Below are 18,580 nucleotides of genomic sequence, written 5' to 3' on the forward strand. Positions count from 1 at the left end.
GACCCTATGTGCATGTAGTGTGGACTCCATTGCCCGCCATCTACCACGTGGCCTTATAAGTTAATCACCTATTTAGCTCACGTGTTTGATTAGGGTGACGTCTATTATGAATGAGATGTGTTTATTGGAGAGATTCTAATGAATAGGTGGATCACAAATACGTTGAGATATCTGATTGGTCTCTGATGATGGTGGGTGGAACACGAAGCACTTTAAATATTCTCAATAGTCACTATTCAGCATGCTTGACAAAGGCTAGTATGTAGCTGAAACATTGCATTTTTTAATACTTTTTTGTACCTTGTTCATGGACGTTTGGTGAATAAAGGACCCTCGTTTTGGATATGCTGCCGTCATCTTTTGGTTTTTTACTATCCTCAGGATAGGTCATCAGTATCCGATCGGTGGGGGTCCGACTAAAGGGACCCCTAACAATCAGCTGTTTTAGAAGGCACCGGCGCTCCTGTGAGCATCCCGGCCTTCTCGCAGCTTACCAAGCACAGCGCCATACATTGTATAGCGGCTGTGCTTGTCATCATGCTCAGTCCCACTGAAGTGAATCAGGAGCCCCAGTGCCTTCTTAAACAGCTGATCGGCGGGGTTCCCGGGTGTCATCCCCCCACAGATCAGATACTGATGAGCTATCCCAAAGATAGTTCATCAGTATAAAAATCTCGGAAAACCCCTTTAACTGCTATATTTTTTAATCGTCTTACATCACTTGCCTCATGCTATAGCAGCATGTTTATAGAACTCAGAAAGAGCAGGGATTTCAATTAATACAATACAAGGTTTGTGGAATCTTTTGCCAGAAAACTATACATCAATCTGCTCAGCTCCTCCTGCTCTATAACATGCTGCTTGCAGATTGCACTGCATTTTCATGGTGACTGCTCCCTTTAAGCAGACATGTCAGGAACGCTGACAGATCCACTTTATCTCCCTGGCTGGCAGACTGATAAACATACCTTTATCCTCCAGTACCGCGACATTCGTTCATACACCCCGACCGTGCCATTAGACAGTGCGTAACCAAATCGACTGGAATACATGGGACATATTGCTGTGATCGTCTGAAATGAGAAGCATTATTAAAAGTCTTCCTATAAAAACCGTGACATTTACAGCTTCTGAGACTCTGACATAAGATTCTACGCTTTTGCCATTGACTATATTGGTCCTTTGCTTAGCCTGTGGTGTAAGATTTCCGGCAATAGAAAGGGGTTTGTTAATTCTATATAGACCACTGAAATCACTGGTGGTCCGATATCACAGACTTCACCAAAGTGATCTTTGCAAATATGAAATATCAGAAGATCATTTCAACTGGACTTCTCCTTTAAAGGCTAGCACGTTTCACTATAACACAAGCTTGTCCCTAAATTTCACGTTATGCGACTATATTTATGCAGCTCATTCTTGGTCGATTCCTACAATGAGCTTGATATAAAAGATCAAAGCAGGTGGCTGATACAGACAGCTATAGAAACTCCGGTATGGCAGCACATGCTGCTTACACAGCATTTTTTTTTTTAAACTCAGATCATTTTTATTATATATAATCACTTTCCATATTCAAAATGCGATATTCAAAGTATTCCAATACAAAGGCGTCCATGAAATAACAAATCAGGCACAGTTCTAACCAGTTTCCCTCCAATCACCTCCCCCACCCAAAATGAAAGAACCCCCTTCCCCAACTCCACTCCCTCCCATTCCGACATTGATCATATCGGAAGGCATTCAGGCAGAGACTACTACTGGTCATCCATGGAGACCACAACTTGTCATACTTATGGGGACACCCCCTTTTCAGAAACACTATTTTTTCGTACATCAGCATTGTATTAACCTTAGATCTAAATTCCTCAACCGATGGGGGGCTCAATTGGATCCAATGCAAGGCTATCAGTTTCCTGGCTACATACAGTAACCCCCCTATTGCTACTCTGGCCGCCTCATCTGCGCCAACTTCTGTAACATAACCTAAGATACATATTTTAGTGTCCTGAATGATCAGTACCGAGAAGGCTCTCTGTATTGTCTCCAGTACCCCCACCCAGTACGCATCCAACCTTTGACATCGGCAAAGCATGCGTAGCAAATCCGCCGATTCCATCAGAGAGCGCGGACATTTTGCATCTGATCTGACACCAATGCGATGTAAAAATATTGATAATATTGTTTTGTACACTCTGTGTTCACTCAGCGATGACTGCGGTACCGCCGCGAGAATGTCTCCCCATTGCTCTTGCGATATCTCCCCCAGGTCCCTTTCCCATGCTCTCACACGAGAGAGCAGGTGTGAGTCTAGAAATTTATCTAGCAACATTTGATAAATTGTGGATATTAAACCCTTCTCATCTCCCCCAGATACCATCCTTAGAAGCCATCGTTCCACCTTTTTTAATCGTAGCATTGTATGCATGCCGTATCTGACACTACCACGTGGTATATGATAATTCTAAATGTTCTGAATACCCCGTTATCTAACAGATTACCTATCCTAATCACACCGTTGTCCATCCACACCTTAAACCCTGCTAGGGGAAGAAACTCCGGGAGTAGGGGGTTGTTCCATAAAGGAACATACTCTGTGACCCCTCTCAGTTGTTTGACTTTCCCCCAAACCGTCCTCCTTCCCCCAAACCTTCCTCCTTACACAGCAATTTATAGATGCATGTGAATAACGCCTGTTCAGGCCCACCAGGGTATCAGTCGTTTTGGCAGAACTGACAAATTCTGCAAAATACAAAAATCATAAACCTCTTAATATACGTTCCTTTAGAAGGATGCTCCGGGCCCTCTGTGTACCAACGGGCGTAATGATGACGTCCATAGGGAAGACATGTCTTGTGACCATTATGGCTTGTCAGCCAAAGGATAAGGGTTGAATGTCAGACGCTGGACTCCCAGTGATGCTGAGAATGGAGGGTCCCTGGGTCCCCTTTTTCTGAATTCACGACACTCACCATTCACTCCTACAGGATGGACATAGCCAACGCATTGTCAGTCCCATCAAAGTGAATGGTGCGATGGACCTACATGCACACTACCATTCTATTCAGAGAGGGGCTTGAGGACCCTCCATTCTTGGGATCACTTGGGTGCCCAGTGGTTGGGCTACCTGCAACCTGACATGTAATACACCATCCTGTGGATAGGTGAAAAATACTTTTTTGGGATAACCCCCTTTTAACATTAAATGGCCAATAACTGTTAATCCCATAAACCCCTTTAAGTCCAATTTAACATTACAAAGCATTTGAAAGCAAGTCTAGTCCTCTGACATGTGCAGACTTGGATGGTATGATCTCCACGTATTCCTTTTATGTTTCATATAACTTCATAAGCTTCTTAACCCCTTAAGGACCAGACTGATTTTTGCAAATCTGACATGTGTCACTTTATGTCAGGGGTGCACAACATGCGGCCCGGGGGCCACATGCGGCCCTCAATACCATTCTATGTAGCCCCCAGCCATCTGGTAGCAGACATGTATGTCTATATCTTGTGGCTGCTCACATGAATCTTTCATGTATTGTCCCATTAGATGGGAGTACTAGAAGTGTAACTAGACATTTAGAATATATACTGTATGTTCAATATGCCATAAATATAGTATTTCACTTGGTAATACCCCTTTAAAGATTATTTTTGGCCCTTGGAATTGTTTCAGGTTGACAATGTGGCCCCCAACCAGAAAAGGTTGTGCACCCGTGCTTTATGTGGTGATAACTTTAAAACGCTTTTACTTATCCAGGCCATTCTGAGATTGTTTTCTCATCACATATTGTACTTCATGACAGTGGTAAATTTGAATCAAAATATTTCTCTGCTTTTAAAACAGATAGTGATACCTCATATAATAGTTATTACTTTACATTTCCCATATGTCTACTCCATGTTTGGATCATTTTGTGAATGCCATTTAATTTTTTAGGGACGTTAGAAGGCTTAGACGTTTAGAAGCAAATCTTTTTTCAGAAAATGTAAAAAAAAAAAAAAACTTTTTAAAGGACCAGTTCAGGTCTGAAGTCACTTTGTGAGGCTTACATAGTAGAAAACACCCCAAAATTATCCCATTTCAGAAACTACACCCCTCAAGGTATTAAAAACGGATTTTACAAACGTTGCTAACCCTTTAGGTGTTCCACAAGAATTAAAGGGATTGTCCGGGTTCACAGCTGAACCCGGACATACCCTTATTTTTACCCAGGCAGCCCACCCTGAGGCTAGCATCGGAGCATCTCATGCTCCGATGCGCTCCCTTGTCCTGCGCTAGATTGAGCAGGGCAAGGGCTCTTTTGTTTATCATAACACATTGCCGGGCGGTGATGTCACCGGCTCTGATGGGCGGGCTTTAGCGATGCCCTAGCCGTTTTACTGGCTAGGGCAGCTCTAAAGCCCGCCCATCAGTGCCGGTGACGTCACCGGGCTTCCTGGCAGTCCCATGGAGAGCCCTGGTACGTCACCGGAACTCCTAAAAATGCAGTTGCCCTGCACGATTTAGCGCAGGGCAAAGGAGAGCATCGGAGCATGAACTGTTCCGATGCTCAAGTCAGGGGGGCTGGTTAACAGCCAAACTAAATAATATTTATTGCCCTGATTCTGTAGTTTATAGAAACACCCCATATGTGGTCATAAACTGCTGTACGGGCACACGGCAGGGCACAAAAGGAAAGGAACGCCATATGGTTTTTGGAGGGCAGATTTCACTGGGATAATTTTAACTTGCCATGTCATATTTGAAAGACCCCCTGATGCACCTCTAGTGTAGAAACTACAAAAAAGTGACCCCATTTTGGAAACTACGAGATAAGGTGGCAGTTTTGTTGGTACTATTTTAGGGCACAGATGATTTTTGGTTGCTCTATATTACACTTTTTTGTGGCAAGGTAACAAATAATTGCTGTTTTGGCACTGTTTTTATTTTCTGTTCTTTACAGCGTTCATCTAACAGGTTAGATCATGAGATATTTTTATAGAGCAGGTTGTTACAGAAGCGGCAATGGTTGTTTGTTTCAGTTTTACACAATAAAGCATTTTTGACACTGACGGTTTGATTGGCACTATTATGGGGTGTGTATGACTTTTTGATCGCTTGCTATTACACTTTTTGAGATGTAAGGTGACAAAACGGCTTTTTGACACCATTTGTATTTGATTTCTTTTACAATGTTCACCTGAGGGGTTAAATCATGTGATATGTTTATAGAGAAGGTTGTTACGGACGCAGCGATACCTAAATAAATACAAAAAGTATACATATTAAGTTTTATACACTAATATAATTTTGTAAACAAAAAAAAATCATGTTTTAGTGTCTTCATAGTCTGAAAGCCATATTTTTTTTTATTTTTTGGGTGATTGTCTTAGGAAGGATATCAATTGTGGGATGAGATGACGGTTTGATTGGTACAATTTTGGGGTGCGTATGTCGTTTTGATCGCTTGCTATTACACTTTCTGTGATGTAAGGTGACCAAAAAATGGCTTTTTTAACCCTTTATTATTATTATTATTTTTTTTTATGGTGTTCACCTGAGGGGTTAGGTCATGTGGTATTTTTATAGAGCAGGTTGTTACGGACATGGCGATACCTAATAGGTATACTTTTTTTAATTATTTTATTTAACACAATAAAATCATTTTTGAAACAAAAAAAAATCATGTTTTAGTGTCTCCATAGTCCGAGAGCCATTATTTTTTAATTTTTGGGGTGATTGTCCTATGTAGGAGCTCATTTTGTGCGGGATGAGGTGACGGTTAGATTGGTACTATGTCGGGGGGCATATGCCTTTTTGATCGCTTGGTGTTGCACTTTTAGTGATGTAAGGTGACAAAAAAGGCTTTTTTTGACACTTTTTTTTTTTTTTTTTTTTTAAGTGTATATCGGACGGGGTGAATCATGTAATATATTTATAGAGCCAGTCGTTACAGATGCAGCGTTACCCAATATGTGTGTTTTTTTGATTGTTTATTATAAAATCTGGGGAAAGGGGCTTTTTCTTTCTTTTTTTAATTTGAAACTTTTTTTTTTCTGAAAACACTTTTTTTTTTTTTTACTTTTTTTTTGTCCCACTCTGGGACTTCAACTTTTGGGGGTCTGATCCCCTCTGCAATGCATTACAATACATCTGTATTGTAATGCATTGCCTGTTAGTGGATTACACAGAGTAATACACTAACAGGTTGCCTAGGAGACGCAGCCTGGGTCTGGATCTCCACATTACCCATAGAAGGCAGGTCCCGATGCCGTGCAAGGCATTGGGGAGCCTCTGCACGGCATCGGGCTGCCTTGTCACACATCGGGTCCCCGCCACAGCAGCGCTGACCGCGGCATAGAAGGGGTTAATTCACCGGCATCGCTGTAAACAGCGATGTCGGTGAGTACAGCAGGAGCCCGGGTAACCAAGGACTGCCGGACCCCTGCAGTGATCAGGCGGGCGCAGCTCCTGCACCCACCCGATCAGCCCGCTGTGCATGTACGGCAGAATTCATTCTGGCACAGCATCCCCCGCTGTACATGCACTGCATTTTGCGTTAAGGGGTTAAAGGGATTTTGCCATCTCAGACAATGGGGGCATATCGCTAGGATATGCCCCCATTGTCTGATAGGTGTGGGTCCCACCTCTGGAACTCGCACCTACAACGAGAACGGAGTGGGGAAATGAACGGAGGGCGCACTGCGCATGCGCAGCCACCTTCCATTCATTTCTATGGGGCCGCTGAAAATAGCCGAGCTATTTCTGTCTGCCCCATAGAAATGAATGGGAGCAGGGGCAGTGCGTGAACGGTGCGCTCCTATTCACTTGTATGGGAGCAGCGGGAAGCAGCGCTTGGTGGTGGACGGACCTCAATAAACCACGCTCCGTTCTCCTTGTAGGTGCAGGTCCCAGAGGTGGGACCCACACCTATCAGACAATGGGGGCATATTCTAGCGATATGCCCCCATTGCATGTGATGGGAATACCCCTTTAAACACTTGGCAAATTTCTCACCCTTTAAGACGGGGTCTGCTGGAAAGCACATTACAACCCCACGCTCATTAGATTACACTAACATGGCCGCTCATGCTTATAGACGATCCAGCCGCACTCACCTCAGTCTCTGTCATTTCAGCAACAATCTCATCTTCTTTGAACACTCGTATATCAAAGTCTTCAGATCCAACAAGAAGCTGTAATAAGCCATGAATACCCTTGTATATTAATACTGTAATGAAATGGAAACATGTAAAATGTGGGTGATGTTCAGGGACCTGGGACCCTTCTGATCCCTAGAACGGGGGCTGTAGTCCCCCATTCCTCCCCACGAGAAACAGTTGTTACTGCACTTACGGAGTTGTATTGCCGCAGCTCAGCTGGACATAGTCCTCACCACTGACATGCACTGGGGTCGCCTATTCTAGGGATCAGTGAGGGTCCCAGCAGTCAGACACCCTCTGATCTAACATTTATCACCTATCGAGCGGATATGTCGTAATCCATTTTATAATAGGAACAGCAGTAGTAGAGTTTATAACAATTTGGTTCATCATTTCGAGAGACAGGCTGGACCTTCAGCGGCTGCTGCAAGGGAAATGTAGTATCACATGGCGGCCATACAAAAAATAAATGGCTGTCGTGTAATACCTGGATGGCTCAAATCTGCCAATATGGGAGCAGCTCCTATACCCTCCTCTTTGAGATCCATATTCCTAATGTTTAGCAAAAATTTGAAGACACATGAAAAAAACATGGCTTTATTTCAGATGAACTCCCATCTATTGCTCAAGATAAAGAAGCATTTGTAACATAAGTGATATTCTCTGTAAAGGTCAATGTGTAAAACAAGCTCACCTCTTTTTTCCCATCTCCATCAAAATCACACAACGCCAGGGAGCGCACATTGTCCCCCGTAACCTACAACACATTAATCATGAAATGTTACAGGGAGAAGTGGAAGATGCACCTGACGATCTATACAGACTTTAGGGCGTTTTCCTACTTTTTATACTGGTCATCAGTTTCTGATCAGTAGAGGTCCAACACTTCTATGGGGCTGAGCTGCTCCTAGGCCATGTGACCGAAGAACGTGGCGCTCACTTTCTTTCAGCTTACCATGAGCCTGTGACTTCACGTTCATCGGTCACGTGTCCTAGGCACAGCTCAGTCAAATGAATGGTGATACGAAGCACAGCCGCCATACAATGTACGTCACTGTGCTTGGTAATCAATGAGGAGGCCACGTCACTCACAGGCCTCCTGAAACAGCAAAGATCTCAGGTGTTGGACCTTCACCGATCAGATACTGATGACCTATCCAGAGGATAGGTCATCAGTATAAAAAAGTCAGAAGACCCCTTTAAATTGTGCTTACTGGCATATCAATTGGTGATCTGCTGTAAGGATCCAAAGACTAGCTCTACATATTAGATAGCCGTTAGCCAAATGGTTATCTGTCTGACAGCTATCTCTTTCTACTCCTCCCCAGACACAAGCACACTCGGACAAGCATGCATGTGCCATGAACAGGGAAAGGGTAGAAAGCTGCTGCCAGACTCCTCCGACACCAGTTTATCCCCCTGAGAACCAAGGAATCAGGCAACTGAAATCCAACAACCTGAACCTTATCTCCAATGTCACCTGCCATCAGGGTGGAGTCTGGAGGCCACAGTACACATTAGATGTCCATCCGGTCCTACTGAAATGAGCGGGCTCGGCTGACATTTATCTAGTGTGTGGCCAGTGAACATGTAATTCACCTGATGTACAGTATCCTGAACAGGTAAAAGGAAAATGTGTATGTTCACTTTATTCTCTCATCAAACAACACACAAGAATACACTGTCCTACCGTCCAAAACATGTCGTTCCCTCCACAGTCAAATCCTTGCAAGGCGCAGTTTCCACCAATAATTGCAAGGGGGCAAGAGATATCTCCCAAGGATCCAAGGACGACTGCATTGGCTCCATCCGCAACCTAAACAATTTCGAAAGAGACGAAAAGACGGATGTTGATATTAGCACATAATAAACATACACATTCTACAGCTTTGTCAAACCTGGCAGAAGAGGAAGCCATGTTAAAAGTAAAGCAAATCACATCGAAAGACTATGGTATCTGAGGGAATCCCATAAAAACCAATGGAATTCTGTCGTTAAAGGGGTTCTGCACTTTGTTTTAACTGATGATCTGTCCTATGGATACATCATCAGCTTCTGATCGGGACCCCCGCCTATTAGCTGTTTGAGAAGGCAGCGGCGCTCCAGTAGCACCGCAGCCTTCTCACTGTTTATCGCCGGCCCACTGACAACTAGTATCAACTAGCGTGGGCGGGGCTAAGCTCTGTTCACTTGAATGGAGCTTAGCCCCGCCCACGCTATTTGATACTAGTCGTGACGTCACTGAACCCCTTTAATCTATCCTATGCTCTCTCCATATAGGGGAACATAGGAGCCATGCCAGGTCTGCCTTCACCAAAATAACTGGATTTACTAATTGCCTCACACTATTAATCAGTGTTAGCGCCACCTTCTGGAAGTGGCTCCCTATGAGTCAAAGTCCAACTTTTTAACAAGCCTTTGAGCTTGACAAGGGAAAACAGCCAAGCCAAATATCCATCCGTACACAGCTGTTTCGGTGTGCTTTCCGTTCATCAGTATGGAGTAGGATTCTGGCTTAAGGAGTGAAAGCCCTTGAAGGCAGCTTAGCCATGGTGCTGGCTATCCTTAAAGAAACCAGCTGTGTATGGAACTGTTTTTGCAGTTCTCCATAGTATGGAGACTTATTGGCAATGCTCCATGGGAAAAACAGCTTGTTCAAATATTGGACTGAAGCCACTTCCATAAGGTGGCACTTGAAAGTTGGTTCTTATTCCCTGGGAGATACCTCTTTCCCTTTTTTTCCCCATGGATCATTGTCAAGAAGTCTCCATACATAGCTGGTGTCTTTAAGGAGAGCCTGCCTAACAGTATAGTAATTGTTTGCTTCATGGATATGCACCTGTTATTCTGAAGGTTTTAGTCTAAATTTTCTTGCAATATATTGGGGGTGGCACCCCTTTTAGACTAGACACTCCCAACTACCTGGGACTTCTGAGCAGAATACGTTTGTAGCTGGTTCCTACACTGCCCTGAATATTGTAGGCTTAAGTAAGTCCAAAGTGAGGCAGTATATTTAGTGAAAGGGACCCATCTTCGGAAGCCACCTTGACGCCTGGTAGATGGGCCCGACACGTATGTGCGCTAAGAGCTTCCATTATTCATTTATACTCATTTATAGTCGGTATTGTACCACTTTTATCTAGAATCACCCCCATTTCTTAGCTCTATTGTTTGTATATATAATGGTGTGCAGCCATTTTGTTCTTTGTAATTATGTTTGCTTCATGGATATGCACCTGTGGTTTTGAAGGTTTTAGTCTAAATGTTCTTGCAGTATAGTAATTTATAATAGAGCTTAGACATGGGACGATCAATTAATTCTACAACATGTGACCACTAGTGATGAGCGAACTTCTGTTTTAAGTTCGGCGTCTAAAGTTCGGCTTCCGGTTAGCGGAGAATCCCGATATGGTTCCCGATATGGATTCCGACTTCCGTTGTGGTCCGTGGTAGCGGAATCAATAATCGGCCATTATTGATTCCGCTACCACGGACCACAACGGAAGTCGGAATCCATATCGGGATTCTCCGCTAACCGGAAGCCGAACTTTAGACGCCGAACTTAAAACAGAAGTTCGCTCATCACTAGTGACCACCTAACGTTGGTTGAATGTATGTAAGCTTTCAGGGGTTTGGAGTGAGGGGTATACTGTAGAAGATAAAATATCACTTTATGCAGGTGATTTTTTTTTTCTTGGGTGATACCAACAGGGATTTAAATTACGTTATGGCAATGATGACCGAATTTGGTATGCATTTGGGTATAGTGATTAATTGGGGTAAATTGACCCTACTTCCACTTAGCGACAAGATTGGGGTATTGGATAAGAAGCTAAGGATACTGGGTCCTCATAAAAGTTTTAAATATTTGGGGTTAGAACTAGCTAAGGACCCTGCTAGGTTTATAAAGTTGAATCTTGTTCCGCTTTTTCGGAAGATAAAAGAGAGAATTAAGATATGGAATAAACTTCGTATGAATAAAGCAGATAGGATAGCTTTGATTAAAATGGTTTTGTTACCCCAATTATAATATACCATTAGGAATTGCCCTATTTACTTAGGTAAGCCTGTCTTCAAAGAAATTGAGAAATTATTTAATGACTTATTATGGGCGGGTAATGGAGTTAGGGAAAAATTGGACTGGTTTACAAGATCTTATGTTCAAGGAGGCTTGGAAGTACCAGATATTAATTATTTTGCGGCCAATATAGCATTGATTATGAAATCGGAACAGGTGGATTTTCATTGCCACTTGGTGCAGAATAGTGATGGCGCATTGCCAAATATGTTTGTACTAGTTGAATCAGGGCAATTGTATAATAAGGGTATATACAGAATTCCAATGGGGAAATCTTTAGTGGAAATTTGGGTTAAGCTTAAGCAATACTTGGGTTTGGAGGGTATTACACAAATGACTCCCTTCTGGTATACTAGGACACTGGGGGAAAGCACTTTTGTTGGAGATGCTAAGTACTGGAAAACAAAAGGATTTTGGTATATATCACAATATATTAAGGACGGGGAGCTGAAGTCTAAGGCCCCTTGCAGACTAGCGTTCCTCTCGCAGAGAGTCCGCATCGCAGCACCCAGCCTGACCTCCCATCGCTGCCGGGAGTCACATAGCATTATATTGATTTATAAGCTATGTAACCCTTACAGTTCTGGAATGTACTGGATAACACTGGCAGCATTATGCCAGTGTTATCCAATACATTTCAGAGGCCGGGTGCTGCGATGCGCACTCGCTGCGGGAGGAACGCTAGTCTGCAAGGGGCCTAAGGAAGAGTTATTAGAGAATTTAGGTGATGAAAGGCAAAGTTTTTTTTTTAGATATATTCAATTCGTTGCAATTTTCAAAGGACTTAAAAATGTGGAAGTTATGGCACTAGGTTCACATGAATTGATTAATTTTATTTTGGGGTTGGTTTCAATTTTATATAAAAAATTAAAGGGTTTGTCCAAGTTATATTTATTGATGACCTATCCTCAGGATAGGTCATCAATATCAAATCGGAGGGGGTCCGACACCCAGCACCCCCTCCGATCAGCTGTTTGAAGAGGAGACTCGCACGGTGTCAGCGCTGCCTCCTCTTCACTGTTTACCTTCTAGCCGTTGCATCTGCAGTGGTGAGCAGGTGTAATCACACCCAAGTCTTCCTATTGAAATGATTGGGACCCCCTCCGATCTGATATTGATGACCTATCCTGAGGATAGGTCATCAATAAATATAACTTGGACAACCCCTTTAAGAGAAGTTATAAACAAAGATGTGAGGTGTAAAAGTGAGATTGCATGGGAAAAGGATATCGGCCCGAGGAACAATGGAGAAGGTTTTGGCAAGTGAGCACCTATTTGAGGAATCCAATATAATCATTATTGGGACCTAACCTGGGTAAGGTATTTTAACAACTTTATTAACTAATGCCTAACTAGGCAGGAAACCAATCTTGACCCAGGTTAATTAATACTTCACTTTTATTTCTATATGTATTAACCTGAATAAAGTAGATATATAACCATGTAACTTATCTTTACTAATTATTCCTACAAGACAAGAAAATAAATTAAAAAAGAGAGTTTAAAAAATACAGTCCCCACTGCACTAGTGGGTAGTAGTGTTAGGTGGTGAAGAGGGAACGGGAGAGTGCACTAGCTCCCACCCTCTCACATTGAAAGCAAATTGCTACAGTGTCACCATTTGTGGGGCTGTTACTAGCTCTGTGCTGCTGTCAGTTTGACCATGTATAGCAGTGGGGACCTAGAAATGTCACACCCCTGTCAAAGGATGCACACTGCACCCATACACTCAGCAGGTCAGCTAGGGGCCTGATGGCTAGTCCATCCAGGACTAACCACAGCTGCTTCACTGTGAAGTGGGAGACTGCGTGTTAACTGCCCCCGACATGTTTCGCCAGTATTCTGGCTTCTTCAGGGGAAATGGGCAGCAAACTGACAGCAGCACAGAGCTAGTAACAGCCCCACAAATGGTGACACTGTAGCAATTTGCTTTCAATGTGAGAGGGTGGGAGCTAGTGCACTCTCCCGTTCCCTCTTCACCACCTAACACTACTACCCAGTGCAGTGGGGACTGTATTTTTTAAACTTTTTTTTTTGGCATGTAGGAATAATTAATAAAGATAAGTTACCTGGTTATATATATACATACTTTATTCAGGTTAATACGTATAGAAATAAAAGTATTAATTAACCTGGGTCAAGATTGGTTTCCTGCCTAGTTAGGCATTAGTTAATATATTTGAGGAATCCGTCGCACAGAGTTACTCAATTTATGATTGTGCGTCGGCTATATGTGACTCCTACTTGGCTTCAGAAATTTGGTAATCCAAATGTATGTCCAAGATGTGAAAATAGTAAAGCAGATATTATCCATATGTGGTGGCGTTGCCCTAAAATACAACCATTTTTGCAGGGCCTTATTGAACTGATTGGAGACATTTTCGGTTTTAAACCTTCTTTATCGATTCTTATTTGTGTATTGGATGAAATTCCTAACAATCTATCAAAAGATAATGAGATTATGGTGTCTAAATCCCTTTTTCTGGCTCGCTTATTAGTGGCCAGAAGATGGATGAGAACGGACGTGATAAATATGATTAATCTATATAGATCAATTGAGAAAGCAGGCTTTATTAAGGTAAATAAAATGCATATCCATGATAGACTATGATATAAATGGAAGATCTTTATGGATAAGTTTAATTGTTGATTTTTTTTTTCTCCCCCTCTTGCTTTTGGGGTGGGGTTAGGCGATATCAGGGAGGGGGGTGAATACTTGGGGAATTAAACATAAAATATTAATGTATGTTTTGTATGGTTTTTCTGATTGTATAATTATTGTTGAAATAAAGAACATTTAAAAAAAGAAAAAAAAACATTGGTTGAATTGGTTTTGCAAACGTGAGATTCACTTTTGCCGAATTGATTTGCTCATTGCATTCTATAAGTGCATCAAGGAGATGGAATCGCTTATCTGAGATGGTAAAGACCTCAACCAGCTGCTAAATCAATTCTGTTCATTTACCTCTTTAAAAAACAGGTCCGAGTTGTTATGCACATCATAGGCCAAGAGGTTGGTTTGGGTTCCCACGATCAGCGAGTCACAGCCCAGTTGGGGGTCCAGGACCCCAGCCCCCAGACAGCTGACACTTTGGTTGATGTTTAGCAGAGAGATATCCGAGTCTTGTAGGCTCTGCACGAGGCGGTTTGAAGAAAAACGTTGGCTACGAGTATGGGGGTTATGTATAAAGACCTAGAGGAAACATATCCAAAGCTGTTACACATACAGGCTACAACAGGCCAAGCATCAATTCTAGATCCTGAAATCAGTGCTAGGGTGGCTGGTATTTTGTTGCTGGCACCCCTTCCCTTTCAGAAGGAGAGATGGTTTTTGTATACCCAGGGGAAAAAAACAAACATAAGAAGAACGGATTAAAAACTGTTGCTGGCCATACACATAAGAAGGTCATCATCTACCTAAGTTCCATGGGAACAAAGGACCGGCCCGCTGAAATCCAACATCTCCAATCCTTCAACTTCTCACACCACAGGTCAATGGGGCTGCCCCCATACATGTTTCATTCTATACGCCCAGATTAAACGGGTCTTATAAAGACTGTCCATATATTTGCCGAAGACTCCTCCATGGACTTCAGCAGCATTGGACTTGCCCATACAAATAGGACTTCTATGGGAGGATTGTATGTAAACAAGTGCAGTCCTGGAGACCAGGACTTGGACTTTTTAAGGCAGTACAGTGGACTCATCAGACAAGGTCGTGGTCTGGATTGTTACCTAAAAATACAGCATGAATTAGTAAAATGATCCATGAGGAGGAGTGAGGGACATGGCTCCGGGCCAAACATGATCTCCAGTAATGGTCATCAGTAAAAAAAAATCCTGTAAAACCCTTTTAAATATGAAGCTAAGGACTTGTCATAACGCTGTTTATTTCATGTGTCTTAATTATGACTAATTAGGCCTCTGGCTTTCCAGCCTTCTTACCCTCAAGTAGCTGTGGGTAGGAACGTCTTGATACCTCCTGTTAAAGGGACACGTCCATGAGAAAGTGGTATTTTTTTTACTCATAATTAATAGAAAAACTGTTTTTAGATTTTTTTGCAGTTTTTCTTTTTCATTTTGCCAGTACTATACCATTAAAAAAAAAAAAAAAAAATCCTTCTGTAGCAGTCCTAACTGTATTGTCGTTCTGTAGCACTCGGCACAGATGATAATACCTCCAATATAGATAGGTAATCCATTGTCAGGTTACTGCTGCTATCGGGGGAATATGTTACCTGCCGAAATAATAGTCGGTGTAGAATTGGGACTACAGTATGACAGCTCTGTTGCTCTCTTGATAGGACTAGATAAAGATGCCCACAGGAGAGCATTGCTCTTCTCAGTGTAATGTCTGATGCTCTAAAGGACTCACTCATCCCCCTTCCCTTTCTGGTCAGAGTGATGGTCCGACTGCCATGCTAAAAGTCCAAACAAAGCAGGAAGTTAAAGAGCCCTGACAGGAAGTAGAATACATGCAGTGACTTCATAAAACCATATCCAGAAAACCATCTTCCAGGTTTGTTTGTTTTTTTGTAAAAAAAAAAATGAAAATGACCGTACTTAGAAGATGAACATATAGGCTGTTAATGAAAAATGACTTATGGTGGAGGACGGCCCAGCACCTCTATCTGATACCTTTCCAGCTTGCGTGGCTGCAGTCAAACATGGGTGCGTTCCATCATATTTTCCCACGGTCACCATGCGAGGGTTGATTTTGTGATTCAACTTCAGGGTAAATATTGGAACAAGCATGATGGTTCCTAGCAAAGAGATCACAAAACGTATTAAAAGAATACGGTGAAATTTTGGAAACTCCCCCAGCTCCAAACTGTGGACCCTGTGATGACGAGCCTGTTCCCAGGCATCTACTGCTCCATGACTGAATGTTTTGGGGACTTAGACCGTTTTTTTGAGATTTTTCCTCTGGTTAGGTAATCACTATGGGATTGGTGGGGTCTGACGCAGCATTCTCACAGCTTTGCCTAGGCCATGTGATGTCATTTTCATCGGTCACATGGCCTAGGAGGAGCTCAGTCCCATTGAAGTGAATGAGACTGAGCAGCAATACCAAGCACAGCTGCTGTTAAGCTGAGTGCACTGGTGCCTTCTCAAACAGCTGATCAGTGGGGGGTCCCGGGTTTCAGACCCCCAACAATCAGCTACTGATGACCTATCTACAGTCAAAAAAAACTTTAAACGGGCCATATAAGATTTCTGGGGGCTGCTTTGTTCCCCCCTCTAGAGGCTATGTCAGGTACTGCAGCTCAGTCTCAGCTTCAGTCAACTGAACATTACAGGACATAGAATACGACCACGAGTGGTTTAAAATAAGTGGACAGGATATTCAGTGGCAAGGCTTATGGTGCTTTTACACAGACAGATGATCAGGAATGGATAAGGCTCATTCCTGATCACTGCCAGTGTAACTATACTGCCGATCACCCGGAAAAAAAATAAACGGTGTGGAGGCGAAAGTTCGTATTAAAGGTATTTTCCAGAGTGAATATAAATGGCCTCTCCTCAGGAGGAGATCTGATTGGTGGGTTCCAGGCTCAGCACCGTACATTGTCTAGAAGCTGTGCTTGGTATGGCAGTTCAGGCCCATTCATTTGAATGAGACTGAGCTGCACATAATCCACGTGACCAATGAAGGTGACGTCACTGACCTGGGAAGAGGCTTCTCCAAACAGGTGATCGGCGGGGATGCTGGGAGTCAGAGCCCTACTGATCCGGAGGATAGGTCCTCAATATTGCACTCTCCGGAAAACCCCTTTAACGGTCATTCATCCCCCACGTAAACAGCACCTAACAAGTGCTGATCGCCCACGTAATCAGACCCTCGCCCCATCATATCTATCCATACCTCTTTTCCGTTTGGGTGGCACACTATTGCACATTTACCTTCAGCAAGACAGGCCAGGAGTCAGAGGGTTATACTGTAAAACGATAACGTCTAAAAACAATGAGGCCTTTCTGTAGATGCCAAATAATTACTGACATTGTGCTAGGCGTGGCAGTGAAGTGTGGGCACACAGATAATGGAGGCTTTCACGATAAAAGGGAGCATGAGCTTAGGAAAAGGAAAGAAAAAGATAAAGGGATGTGGGAGGAATGAGCTACAGATGGAATTACGGAAGACTCTGCGGGAGGGAATTAGGACGTCTAATATCCGTATGGACAGTGATCCAATGGAAGAGAATAACGCCATCATTACTGCTAACAGCTTACACCAGGGATCAGCATGCTAACTGCTGTGAAACTACAACTCCCAGCATGCACACTTGCTCGGCTATTCTTGTAACTCCCATAGAAGTGAAGAGAGGATTCTAGGAGTTGTAGTTCCAGAGCAGCTGGAGTGCTGGAGGTTCCTGATCCCTGCCTCGCAGTAACATTACAGTGATTTTTTTTGGGGGGGACGCCCTCTGTGAGGTCTGCTGTGCGTTCCTATACACTTAAAAATAGCGGTATGCTGATGCAGAACATCTTGCAGCAAATATGGTAACCATAGTGCAAAACGCAGTTCACACAGTGCAGAATAGCTGCAGAGGCTGATATACTGTGTTATGCCGAGTGCAGGGCCGGAGGGAGTCTCTGTGTACACTACTCCATCAGGCACGAGGCCGGTATTACATGAGCGTCTTCAGTTCTGAAAATACGAGGCATGTGAGAGCTGCATTTCCTGGACTGACCCAAACGGCATCGTGTTTTCTAATGCTGTGAGTCCCAGTCTGAATACGGGTCTACAGTCCCGTACTGAAATGATGCTGTGAGTACAGGACAGCAGTGATGGTCTCCAGCGAACACATGCGGGCTGCCATCTTTAGTAAGGTTAGACTCACCCGTCCGGCGATGCACAGGTAAGCCCTTACCTGTGCCTGTGCCGGGAGCCGGTCTGAAATCAAATGCAGTCACCGGGAGCAGGCAGTGCCGAGAACAGCCCGATGAAGGCCCCTGGCAGCTATTCTCGGCACTGCCTGCTCCCGGTGACTGCATTTGATTTTAGACCGGCTCCCGGCACAGGCCCAGGTAAGGACTTACCTGTGCATCGCCGGACGGGTGAGTCTACCTTACTAAAGATGGCAGCCCGCATGTGTTCGCTGGAGAACACTGCGAACTGACCATCACTGCAGGACAGGAGACCTGCGAATGGACTGGAACACACAACATCACAGATCAGTAAATGAATTATGTGATAACCCCTCACCTACTGTGTTCTCCCCTTCCCTTATAGATTCTAAGCTCCTCTGTACCAGTCTGTTAGTAGTTTCTTGTTTACTGTGTTTTTTATTTCTGTGTAACCCCAGCTGGATGTACAGAGCCATGGAATTAATGGCGCTTTACAATTAATAA

General features: G+C 43.4%; 1 protein-coding gene across 1 annotated transcript in view; it reads right to left on the reverse strand.

Annotated features, from left to right (window-relative positions):
• BBS2 (Bardet-Biedl syndrome 2) overlaps window positions 1–18,580 on the reverse strand; it is a 53,191-nt gene that overhangs the window by 29,541 nt on the left and 5,070 nt on the right. The window contains exons 2-7 of the mRNA XM_044269933.1: window positions 15,866–15,990; window positions 14,193–14,420; window positions 8,840–8,965; window positions 7,844–7,906; window positions 7,105–7,182; window positions 969–1,073 (exon numbers count right to left, since the gene is read on the reverse strand). Coding sequence (XP_044125868.1) covers window positions 969–1,073; window positions 7,105–7,182; window positions 7,844–7,906; window positions 8,840–8,965; window positions 14,193–14,420; window positions 15,866–15,982 — 717 coding nt within the window. The 5' untranslated portion in view covers window positions 15,983–15,990. The remainder of the gene's footprint in view (window positions 1–968; window positions 1,074–7,104; window positions 7,183–7,843; window positions 7,907–8,839; window positions 8,966–14,192; window positions 14,421–15,865; window positions 15,991–18,580) is intronic.

The sequence above is a fragment of the Bufo gargarizans genome, chromosome 10 (assembly GCF_014858855.1).
Source record: "Bufo gargarizans isolate SCDJY-AF-19 chromosome 10, ASM1485885v1, whole genome shotgun sequence".
NCBI lineage: Eukaryota > Metazoa > Chordata > Amphibia > Anura > Bufonidae > Bufo > Bufo gargarizans.